At 44.0% G+C, this 13,373-nt stretch overlaps 1 protein-coding gene across 1 annotated transcript in view; it reads right to left on the reverse strand.

The window, feature by feature from the left end:
- LOC147603759 (uncharacterized) overlaps positions 1–13,373 on the reverse strand; it is an 81,303-nt gene that overhangs the window by 37,679 nt on the left and 30,251 nt on the right. Inside the window, exon 3 of the mRNA XM_086796403.1 lies at positions 4,495–4,680. Within this exon, the coding sequence (XP_086652529.1) occupies positions 4,495–4,680 (186 nt within the window). The remainder of the gene's footprint in view (positions 1–4,494; positions 4,681–13,373) is intronic.

The following is a 13,373-nucleotide window of genomic DNA, read 5'->3' on the forward strand; positions in this document are numbered from 1 at the left end:
ACCTCAAGAGTGGGTATCATCAAGTGAGAGTGGCACCTCAAGATGTACACAAGACTGCGTTTAGGACAGCCTTCGGTCTTTATGAGTTTTTGGTGGTGCCTTTTGGCCTTACAAATGCACCCGCTACCTTCAACAGGATGATGGACAGGGTATTCAGAAAGCATAGAAAGTTCACGGGTATATTCTTTGATGACATTATTGTATTCTCAAAGAATGAAGCCCAACATCGTGAGCACCTAGCTATTGTGTTTAAAGAGCTTAAGGAAAATCAGCTCTACATAAATGCAAAAAAGAGTGAATTCTTCCTCCCAGAGATTCACTATCTTGGTCACATTGTATCAAAGGATGGTGTGCGCATGGATCCCGCAAAGATACAAACCATGCAAGAATGGCCAGAGCTGATATCAGTCCATGAAGTGAGGAGCTTCCTTGGTTTATGTGCTTACTACACGAGGTTCATCAAGCATTTTGCTTTCATTGCCGCTCCGTTACATGAGTTAATGAAGAAGAAAGCAATCTTTAAATGGACACAAGAAGAGAGAGATGCCTTTCAAAAATTGAAGAGTGCAATCATCTCGGGACCGGTACTCATTATTCCGGATTTGCACAAACCTTTTGTGGTGGAATGTGATGCATGTGGGGACTGCAAAGGGGCTGTTTTGAACCAAGAAGGACATGCCACTGCCTATGAGAGCAGACGCTTGCAACATGCAGAGCTTCACTTACAGGTTTATGAGAAGGAGTTGTTGGCTGTAATTCATGCCCTTACTATTTGGAAACATTATCTTTTAGGGGCTGATTTTATGGTCAAAACTGATCATCAAAGTTTGAGATACTTTTTGACTCAAAGTAAGCTCTCAGAGAAGCATATGAGATGGGCAAATTTCCTCTCAATGTTTCATTTTCAGATTTTACACACTCCAGGGAAAAAGAATGTGGTGGCAGATGCCTTATCTAGACAACCACAGGTTCATGCTATTACAGTTGCATACCATGAGGACTTATCGGATATGCGTAATACTTATCATCTGGATGAGGATTTTGCACATGTATGGGCTGAATTACAAGAGGGTATTGCTGTCCCATCTTTTAGGGACATGCGGATGCGTGTCAGGCCTAGAAACATGCGGATGCATGTATGTATTATACCTGGGCATGTGTATGGATCATATGAGTGGATGCATATGAGTCCAAGGACATGGCAGGACATTTGTGGACTTTCGGGCGGTGCCCGTGTGGATTCCGGCCATGCACACATGGTGTGTTATGATGGCAGGCGGAATATTTTCAAGTACAAGAATGATGATAGGTGGTTCTCCAAGTTTACATGTGCACAATGCATAAATGATGCATGCCATAACTTTATTTTACTTTGTGTGACATTGTCTTGCTGCCTGGACAATGCTTGTTATTTTGGCTTGTGAAGTCCGAGGGACCGGGGACGCCCGGGCACCTTGTGGACACGTGTGTGCACTCCTGTTTGGGCCTAAAACTGTGGGCTTATGGGTTTTGCAGGTGGTAAGTGCGTCCACACTCAATTTACAGCTTATTTCATTTACTACTAAAGTTTATTGGTTTGCAGGTCCACACTCATTAATAAGTGGCCGGACAACTTATAATGCGTTCGCATTTGGTTGGACCAAAATTAATGAAGTCCGGACAACTTATGACCATTTCCCATTTGGTTGGACCTAAACTTATACAAACAGGACAAATGGAGCACTATGGGCTGGACACCTACCTGGACACCTTATGGGGACACATGTCAGCCAGAATGTGTACCCACCAAACCCCTTAGGTGGCACTGGAAAAAGGCGCCTCCCTCAAGAGGCCTTTTGGGCTGTTTTATTCATCATTCAACACATTGGAGAGCTGGTTGGAGCTTTGGGAGTTGCTACAGGGCTGGTTGCTTGCTTCCCGGACTCACACAAGCTTGGATAACGATCCCCACACTCTTCTAAAGGGCTGGTTGGTAAATTTCAGACCTGCAATTTCTGGTTATTGCGAGTTTTGGGCTGGTTACAGGTGTCCAAAGTCAACTTGGACAGTACAGGACAGCTCTAGGGACCTCCACAAGGCTGTAGGACCCCTTACAGGTGGATTTCTCGCGATAGAAAGTTGCTGTTTTGGACTGGTTATTGCACAAAACAGGCCGGACAGCAATGGAATATGTGAGCATGGATGTGTCTCAAGGATTCCTGGTATAACAGGTGCTTAGGGCAAGCATTGGGGACACTTGCTTGCAGAGAACACAGGTTTCTAGATCAGTTTCTCGCGTGGAAACAGGGCCTAAAGATCCATTTACATCTTGTGCAGGGCGGAGTACCTGTGAGGATTGTGATACTCTTGTGCAGGGCGGATGTACCTGTGTGTAGGGCGGATGTACCTACAGATTCTCTTGTTTGAAATGTATTCATTCATGATGTATTTGGAAGAATCAGGTGCAGGCTGGTGGTGAATCCCCAGGCACCCGTAATCTTGTACTTTGCAGACTCTTTTGGTAATATAACCTAAAGGGGGGAGGGGTCAGCCTATCATCGGCCCCTTTATGTGGTGTACTGTCATTTTCAGCTTTGTGGTTGTAATGCTCAAGTGTTAAGTGCTCAGAATCTTGTTCACTTTTATACGATTCCAATACACGCGTCTGCCTCCCGTTACACTTACTCTCCCCACGGGAGATGCCGGATTATCCATATACAAATGCCATAACACAGCCCCAACACAAGGCAACCAAGCCGGAACATAGGTTGTAGAAATGCCGAGCCAACAATATAATCCATATACCTCCGTGTGGGTACTCATTCTTCCCCAAAAACCACGGGTCTTCATGCAATAGAGCTGGTACAGCAAGTACAACTCTCCATTCAGCCGGTACAGCAAGTACAGTGGCTGGTACAAGCGGTACAGTGGTTGGTACAATCGATAATGGCTGGTACAGCAAGTACAAATGCTGGTACAGCATGTGCAGTGACTAGTACAGCAGATACAGTGGCTGGTTCAGCAAGTACAAAAGCTGGTACAACTGATACAATGGATGGTACAGCAAGTACAAGGACTCGTACAGCCAATACAATGGCTGGTACAACACGTACAAAGGTTGGTACAACAAGTACAATGGCAAGAAATCATAATAAATGATTAAATACCCTTGCCTTCAATATTTCTTCACGATGGAAGCCTCCAAAACAATCCCCAATAGCCGGTATTCTTCATGGGCAGCCTTCAAGAGAGAGAGAAAAAGAGTAGCCATCATTAGGGCAGCCTGTAACGGTGGTAGAGGCTAGTGTGTAACATGAGAGCCTCCATTAATGAAGAGAGAGGGCTCCAATTTATAGATTTGGGTCTCCCATGAGCTAAAATGGCAAGAGAAAGCTACAATGACAAGTGGAGAGCCACACAATAGCTGAAGTGACAAGTGTGAGGCCACTTGTATCACTTTAATCCATTTTCTAACAAGTGTCAGGCCACTTGTCTCACTTTGGTCCACTTTCTTGCCACATGTCCCAATCTAAAAGATGGGTCCTTCCATAATCTTTATCTCTAAAAATATCCCAACTAGTAGACATTCTGTCATAGGCACTTTGCCAACTCTTGGTATCTGCTCAATTCCAGATGTAATGACGCGAACAGAATTTCCATCGGAGTCGGGCCAAAAATAGCAACTCTCCTAAATTTTAGGAGTGTGGTCCTTTGTATTCTAGGATAATCCCCCATTCCCAAAGCTTGTACTTTCCAAATATTTAGACATCCTGGAGTCCACCAGACCTCTTTCATACTGGGAAATGTCCAGGCTGGTGACAGTGAGACTGAAAGAACTGTCTTGACCACAATTTTAATCTTCATTTTTGCCATCAGGCCTTTCAGGTGCCATTTGGATTGGCAAAATTTGAAATGATTTTGTTTCATTCATCTTGGAAGCTGCCTTGTGCCAAGATTGAATATGTTTTGGGTAACAATGTTTCCAACTCTTTGATGTGTTTTGTGACACTACAAAACATAGGTTCTCAACTTCTAGTGGTTGATCCAGAATCCCTCCTTAATAACTTTATGAGGAGTTGACATGGCCCCTTGAAATGAGAACATATGGCAGTGACAATGGCTATCTACTTCTGGCCCCTGGGTTAAGCTCATCATTGTACTCCAGAAAAAAGGAGTTCAAGCAAATAGTTCTTTTTTGCGGAATATATACCGTTCAACTAGAGTGTGTCCAGCAGATGTCAACTGGCAGATATTGAAACCAGGTTCTTACCCTGAGAGGTGAAACCCTCCACAAGCTTGTGGACATCATGCAAATATTTCTAACAAAATATGCATCTAAGTAGCCGAAATCATAAGATCCAAATTTGAGATTAATGGAGTATGCTAGCCCTTCAAACATTGAGGTACCAGGTAGCTTCTTTACCAGTCTCAACAATTACATCCTGATTACTGTGACAAAGAATAAAACTGAACCATTGCGATTATGTGAGCCACCATTGTCAACACATTCCATACCGGTTTATACTTCAGGAATGTTTCTTTAGCTTTCTCCATTAAGCCTGCTTTGCAGTATGCATGAACCAAATAATCATAGACGCTAGCATTCGGTAGGATGTCCCACTTAATCATCCTTCGCATGAGTTCGAGAATTCTTTCATAATTGCCTCTCCGCCCATGAAGTTGCATCACCTTCAGTAGAACCTACACAAGAGCCCACAGAGGTCAAAGCCATGTCAGCACCATCACACAACATGCGAAGTTATCAAAAACCCTAGGGACAAAACACGAATTTCACCAATACCCAAGACATGGCAAAGGTGTTCATTATGATTGAAAGACCAGTCAACACAGATTACAGAAGGCAAGAGTGCTAAACTTTCAACGCAAGGTTGAATAAAACAATGGCATTGGTTAAGAGAGACATGCTGCCTTTACAGAAGCTTGCTTCATACATAAAATAATTACACCAAGCATAATTCCTCGCAAAACACACAACCTAACATGTGCAATGGTAAGGCTAGATATGACCATGAGAAAGGTATCTTGGAGCTCATAAATTTTTTTCAGAAGTCAAGTGTCAAGCCCATGCGTCCCTAACTGGAAGCAAAGAAAAAGAGCAGCTTTAATATGCACGAGACAGCCATGTCTTTTATTCCTTTTTTTCTTCTGTTTAGGATATAATAAATATCAGTGATCACAATGCAAGTGTAGCTAAAAACATGTTACTATTTCAGTAACACAATTTCCCATACACGCCCACAGGGCGGGGCCCATGCCGCCGCCGCGCGGGGGGGGGGGGGGGGTACAGGTCTCAGAAAATTCCCATGATTGGCCCAAATACATCCTTAAAAGTTAAAACACTGATTATACATACAGAACAGGCACAATTTGCCAATCTTAGCAACTTTTTCCTAAGAGGTGTCAGGGTAACGAACTAGTGACCTTGCTTGGGTAGGGTGGAGAGAAGCGAGCTAACCACTAGGGCACGAGCCCTCCAACAAACTTTTCAACTTTCCATCATGAAAATCAAACTTTTTGCATTCTAAAACCTGATTCCTGATTCCCAATTCCTAATTTCTGATTCCTAATTCCTAATTTCTGATTCCCATTGAAGACTTGACCATTGTAACAAACAGAGCGAGCCCAAAGTTCACTACACAATGCGTTTGAGGTGTGTTTTCACAAGGAGAAGAACACTTGCAGGCTCTTGCAGAGGGCACTACAAGAAACAGTAGGTGTGTATTAGCAGCAACGCACATGTGTAACCGCCAGGAAGCAGTGCACCACTGAAGATTAGCAGAAGTGCATGTGTGACTTGGTTGCAGTTCAATGATAGCACACCTCCCAGAGAATCTACACTATAAGGTCTGTATTACAAGAGACCCTTGAAGGCAGGCCGGCAGAGTGTGTGTCTTGGTGGGGGGAGGGGGGGGGGGCAGGACGAGTCCATTTTTAGTCCCTAAGTAGAAGACAGAGCATCCACACGTGATAGCTCACTCCTGCAGAACAACTCACTCCTTTCTTTTTCTTTTTGGCTTCGAGAAGAGAGGGAGGACAGCAGGCAGACTACGATAGGGATAAGTTCAATCTGACAGATAGGAGCATACTTGCTCTGATACGACTGTAAAAACTATTGGTAGTCTTTGATTAGTCTTTAATAATTTACAACGTTATTGACTGCTGAGTGTAATGAAACACAGAACTGACTTAGAAGTGTTGTAACTTGCATTTATGACCAAGGCACTTGGAATGGATATTTATATATGAAGAGTTATGAATCCATGTGGAGACCATCATTGAATAGTTCTCTTCAAAGAAGTGTTTCCTTTAGCGAAAGGTACTCTGGTAAGGATCGCAACATCGGGCAGATTGTTGTTTGTAGAGTTACACTGGAGAGAGGAGAAAGAAGCTATGGTGGATGAAAGATCTCGATGGTGTGTGCAAAGAGAGAAAGAGAGAAGATAGAGACAGAACATGACTCTTAGAGAGAGAGTATTTGCAAGACTCAATGATAGTTTGATTAGATGTGTCGTAGATTACACCGAGTAAATGCTTTTATAGGCTGTATGCTTTATCTTTTGACTCAAGGGAATCGCACACACATACTAGACAAGTGACACATGGCACACTTATCTTATCCACACCTAAGGGTGGGTTCACACACACTAGCACACTTAGCCCTTTTAGAGGCTGTTCATACACAAACACAAGTGGGTATACAAAACAAGGGTACACGTACACACACAGAGACTCCGAAATACCCAACGAACCCCCCTTTAGAGCAATGGTGGAGTGACTTGAGACAACCTTCAATAGCCACAGTGATTTGGGCTCAACACTGTACTCTAATGTTCCCAGCTACAGACTCAAAGGCTAGTACACGTGGTTCGGAGGCCATTGAGCTTGGCACAAAAGACTCAGAGGCTCAACAAGTTGTTAGAAGTCATCTCCTATCTAGATTTATACACCACGGCCTTTGTTGTGGGTGTGTCCACCCTTATCAGGTGTTTTATCATTTTTCCTCACTCCCCGCATTTTTCCCCTATTTTTCCCATTTTTTCTGTGGCTTTGGAGGCAGCCCTGAGGTGGCGGGAGGGCCCAGTTGCTGGCCGACTGAAGGCACTGGTCCACGACTCCCTTACTGAGTTGGCCGACTGCTGACACACTGGCCGACTGGCTGTTTTTAGCTGGTCGTGGAGATTCAGAAACAGTCGGCTGCCTACAGCAGGCCGACTGCACATGTGGGGGCATATAAATAGGCCCCCACCCCCATACCACTCATTGTATCATACCGGGATCTTCTTGTGTATATCAGCGCAGAGTTACACGCCTATTTCTCTCTCTCTCTTGTGCTGTTTTTCTGCATGCGTTTTTTTGCTCTTGTGTTCCCAGATCTGGTCATCATCTCCGCTGCGTATTCTGACACAAGTATGGCTCAGAGGCTAAACAAGCATGGACGCGCACAGAATCACAGGTCTAGGGAACAGGTGCCAAAAGAGCTTGACCACTCATGACTTACATCAATCTCTCAAAAAATCAACCCCCCCTTGACCTAAATAGGGGTAGACTGGAATAGTGGAGCCTTTTATAATGTAAGGTGTACAAAACACACAAACACATAAAACATTTATTACATATCTTTTTCGAGGGACATCCCCAACAGAAGACCCATGACTGAACACACATAAAAACATAGAAAGTAGACTTAATTCTAGAAGTTTAAGAACTTCCACATCTGGCATGACAAATGCTTAGATATGGCATGCTCGATTTGGTCATTTGAACTGTAACATGCAAAGGAAGTATTCGTAATTAAGGATCCTGTTTCACACCGCCTTCTTTTATCCTGAGTTTCGCGAGTTTAGCAACCCACTTTTATCACTTTAAACTTTAAGAGATTTAGAGAGAGAGAGAGAGAGAGAGAGAGAGAGAATTGTACACCAAATTGGGTCCCGAATTACCCTCTGAAGGACCCCCTCCTATTGCTAGGAGTATTTGCTTTTTTATTACTTTGAAGAGAATGACTTTGGATTGACTTTGGACTGTAAATAAGCCAAATGCAAGATCTCTGAAAGACCAAGAGTCGGGCTAAATTGTACATGGCTGTAGAAGCACCAATAATGACCGATCTCAAGCTTATGCACTCTTCCCAATGGAATGTAGGAAGGTTGCAAATCTGAGGCTAAGATATGGGCTGTTTGGGACTATTTCTAAGCTATGTATGAATGCTGTAAACGAATGAATGTGTGCGTTTTACCGTCACCAGATGAAGGTAGCAAAACGATGAAGAGATGAATGCTGAAAACTAGTTGTATGCAGAAAACGCAAGGTTTACTGATGGCTGAATGTTGTATACTGCTGTGTTTTACTGAAGGAGGGCTCAATGCTCATGCATTCATGCTCCTATGGTTGTAGGATGAAACGCTGCTCCAAAAAGCAGGCTGATGTGATCTATGGGCTGAATACTGAAGCGCTGATGCGCCTAATGCTGATTGCTGAGATGGTTGAGGTATGAATGCAAGATGCTATTTATAGGGAGGATAAGGGATGGTCAGTTGGCTGTAGGGCTGGTTGACTGGTTCCCTAATGCAACACGACTGAATATTAGGTATAAAATGGGTTATTGATGGTATTAAATGTTGGTAAATATTAAATAAATACTATAAAATATGGGAAAATTACCAAATAAAGTTTTGATGCTTCTGCAATGGTCTAGATGGCCTAAATGCATTTGGGATGAATGCTAAGCAAAAATCCACACATGTCCTGATGCAAACTCTAAGGCTTCAATGACATCTATATGCATGAATGATTCTCTCCAAGTGGGTTAAGGGACTTCGACTAATTGACTAACTCACTAAGGATGAGGAATGACCTACGTAACTCGTGCTTGACATATCCTGGACTGAGGATTACAATGGGGTCACGGCATATGACAAACATCAAATCCTAAAGGGTTCTAATACTGTACAATGTTGCACTGATGATGAGCCATCTTGTCACCATGCACTACAGTGCAGAGTGCATGTGACATTCCCTCCTGCTTAGCTTGGCAACAGGTTCATGGCTTCCAAGTAGTTTGTCAACAACTGGGGATACTCTTGAAAGAACTCCTCGTCTAGTCAAACAGCTTCGTGGGTACTTCATCTCAGAACTTCATATAGAACTGACGAAGTCTTCGACTAGAACCATGCTTCCAATGATGAAGAAGGATTTGCTTAGGCTCAATGACTTCTGATTCGTCTACCACGTCTAGCTGTTGTTCATCTGAAACATCAAACACTTCTGGTTCAACATATGGTTTTAGCCAAGAAACATGGAAAACATCATGCATTGTCTAGCTACTTGTTTCAATCTCTATTTCATGATGCACAAATAGACCCAATCTCCTTCCTTGAAGTGGATATCTCGTCTAGACTTATTTGCATGTCTGCTATAAGCTTCTTGGGGTTTGGTCAAGAAGTCTTTAACTAACTCAATGATTTCGGAAAATGCTTTCGTTGTTTTGTTAGTCTCAAGAGATGGAGACACCATTCTCGTCAAAAGAGAAGAGAAACAGCGATCAAAGGTTGTCTCATATGGAGTCCATCCGACACAGGATGAATGAGTATTGTTCAAGATAGCTTGAACCAATGGAAGATAATGTTCCCATTTGGACTACTGGTCATGACAATATGACTTGAGAACATCAAATGCCAATAGGTTATAGATTTCTGCCTGGTAGTCTGTCTGTAGATGGAATGCACTAGACAACTGTAACTTGGTTCCAAAGTTTTCGAATAATGTCCTCTAAAAATGCGAGGTGAACTTGGAATCCATGTCTGATGTAATGGTGCTAGGCAAACCACAAATGGGATACCAATGCTTAAGAAAAAGACGGGCTACGTCCTCAGCTGTGACCGTATGCTTGCATGGGATGAGCATTCAGAACTCACTGAAGCGATCCACAATGATAAAACACTGAGTGTTACGGGATCCGCTAGATACTGGTAGAGCTCTACAAAGTCCATAGAAATGTCGATGAAAGGTCCGTCGGGAATAAAAAAGGTTAAAGTAACCCAGCCTTCTTTGTATGTGGAACCTTAACTTTTTGACAAATCTTACAGGCTTGAACATGTGAATACACATCACGTCTCATTTTTGGCCAATAAAAGGACCGTTCCAATTTCTCGAGGGTCCTCTATGTCCTCCAACTAAGGAGTCATGGGCATCATGGAGAAGAGTTACTCGCTTTTCCCGAATGACACAGAGGAGGTTCTTGTAGAACAATCAATCATTCTGCATTGAATAATGGCCATGCTCAAAGGTGAGGGCCAAATTGTATTGAGTACCAAACTCAAGGGAGTCGACATACTGGTCTTTCATGCTATCTAAGTCTTTCCCAGTGATTTCGAGAATGGTTGACTCCTGCATTGCCTGGATGCTGGCCTTTCAACTAAGAGCATTTGCGACTGGGTTATGGTTACCAGGGATGTACTCAATCATTCCTCCAAATTGTTGGAAGATCTGACTCCATCTGGCTGGCTGATCACTCCAGTGGGTACTTGGCATGGTTTGAAGCCAATTAAGTGCTTTATGGTCTGGTTTGACTATGAAAACTTGTCCATAAAAGAAAGGCTTCCAATGAAAGTTGTGATCACACCCAAAAGCTCTTTGTCATAAACCGAATAATTCTTTTCGCCGACATCCAACTTTCTACTTTAGTAGGCCACGGGTCTATTGTCCTGCTGGAGAATTGCACCTATGGCTACATTGCTGGCATCGGTAATGACCTCAAAACGTTCATCCCAAGATGCTAACTTCAAAACATGCACTTCTGAGGCTGCTTTCTGGAGTGCACGGAATGCATCAACTGCCTTGCTTGTGATTATGACTTTTTGATTACGAGTCTTCATCCCCTTGGGCAAGTCGATCAGAGGTGCTGCAAGGTTGGAAAACTGGTGAACATGAGTGTTGTAGGCTTGGCAAAGACCTACGAAAGAACGGATCTCTTGGGCAGTTTGAGGGATGTCCCAATCCAAGATCCCTTGAACCTTTGAGGGGTCAAATTAAATCTCATCAAAACCGATGATATAGCCCAAGTATTGAACCTCCGTAGCGCCTAAGATAAACTTTTTTGACGTTTATGTAGAGCCCATTATCTCGCAAAAGGTGCAAGACTTTCTCCACATCTTTCTCATGCTGCTCCGCAATGGCTTAGAAGACAAGTATGTCATCAAGAAATATGAAAACACACTTACCAATGAGGACTGCCAAAATTCTAAACATCGTTTTATTGAAGCTTGCGGGTGCATTGGTAAGCCCAAAAGACATGACTACGAACTCGTAGTGGACCACGCTCTGTTCGGAAAGCTATTTTTGGAATGTCAGCTTCAAAAATGCGGACCTGATGGTAACCACTCTTGAGGTCGATCTTAGTGAAAAAAAAATTGCACCGTCTAAACACTCCAAAATGTACTCAATCCTTGACATAGAAAACTTATTCTTAATGGTGAGTTTGTTTAATGCCCTGTAGTCTACACAAAGGTTTACAGACTTGTTTTTCTTTTGGACAAATGGGATGGGTGCAGCAAATGGCAAGGAAGAAGGCTGAACAAATCCGGCTCAGAGGAGCTCAGATAATTGTTTTTTCTAGCTCGCCCTCTAAGGTCTTTGAAAGATAATAGGGCAACTTGCTAGGATGTTCTGATCCAAGGACCAAATTGATATGATGGTCCTCAGGACGGGATGGGGGGAGACTGCGCCGTAGATCGTCCCTAAGCATAATGTCATGATGTCTAGACACAAGGTCTACTAACTATGGGATTGGGGATGAAGATGAGATAGCTACTACCGATGAGGTAGAGGTTGGCTGAGCACAAACATAAAGCAATGCTCCTTCCGCTCCCTTGTGAATAGCTCGTCAGCCTAGAGATGAGAAATCAATGGGATGCCAAGAATGCTTCTATCCCCATAAATCATAACGGGCTCAAGAAAACCTTTACAGATAGTAAAAGTGTCTTGCTCCCAATTGGGAATAGGCTCATACTGACGAAACCACTGGATTCCTAAGATCATGTCGCACCCTAGAAGGGGCGAGAGAATGAAATCTCGTTGGAATGAGGCCTTTTAAACTACAAAGGCAAACTGTTGTGCCTTCTGAGATATGTGGGTGCAGAGACCAGGTGTGGTTATCTCCACATTAATTTTATTAAAAAAGTTCCCTCATTCAAGCGTGGAGGCATCGTTTTTCTATTTGGCGCATGATCATCAACCTGGAGTCACCTTCGTTGGCTTCCTGGCGGCTGGAGTTCACCTTGTTGCTGCTTCAGGATACTACAGCTACACAAGAGGCGACTGCCCCTCTCTCTACAGGGGGCTGGCTGCAACCATCCCTTACAGGCGACTGCCTCTCTCTCTACAGGGGGCTGGCTGCAACCATCCCTTACAGGCGACTGCCTCTCTCTCTACAGGGGGCTGGCTGCAACCATCTCCTACAACAGCAGGCTGCGCTCCCCTCCTCTACAGGCGGCTGACCCTGTTGCTGGCCGCGCTGGTCATTCTGTGGGCTGCTCTTTCTTCCACAGCAGCTGGCGACTGTTTCTCCCTCCACTATACAGGCTGCGCTGCCCTCTGTGCGCTGGAGTTTCCTACAGGCTGCGCTGCCCTCTGTGCGCTGGAGTTTCCTACAGGCTGCGCTGCTCTCTACTGTGCGCTGGTGTAATCTGCAGGCTGCAAACTGCTCTTTACACCACAGGAGGCTGCGCCTACACCACCTTCACTTCTACAGGCGGGCTACGCAGTCTGCAGCCAAGTGCTACTGGTTGCAGCCAAAACCCCCATACATGCTCTTACAGGCGGCAGTAATTTGGCAAATAGGTGCTGCTTGTTTTATCTTACAAAGGTGGTACATCCTATCTCCATTGGTGTTCTACAAGGAGACTCCACATCACCTGGAAGACCTCATCATACTCTGAGGATTGGTTTTCATATCAACCATCTACAAGTAAGTGATTTTCAGATTTGAGTAAAGCATTTAATGTTTAAATCTGGTAAAAGATTCGTCCCGCTCGGCCTACACCCGTTCGGTGCCGGGTTGTCCAAGCTATATGGGCGAACCTCGGTCCAAAGGTGCTGAGATCGGGAGAGCCAGGCGTTAGTACGAGAGCGCCTGTCTGTGCGTGGTCTCGGAACACCAGTGTGGTGCTCTCCGCGGAGTCCAGTGAAAGCACAGGACCGTAGTGATTGGACCACACTAGTGGTCGTTCTGCTCCGAGTTTTTCTACATCGAAATTCGAGTTATTTGTTTAATACTGTTTTCATATGTACATGGACATCATCTGGTTCTCAGAACCCATGGAGCATTGTATTCTTTAAATACTCCCAATAAATATATCATATATTGAGGGGGGGGT

This window comes from Cibotium barometz, chromosome 63 (assembly GCF_041138505.1).
Source record: "Cibotium barometz isolate CiBa-2024 chromosome 63, ASM4113850v1, whole genome shotgun sequence".
NCBI lineage: Eukaryota > Viridiplantae > Streptophyta > Polypodiopsida > Cyatheales > Cibotiaceae > Cibotium > Cibotium barometz.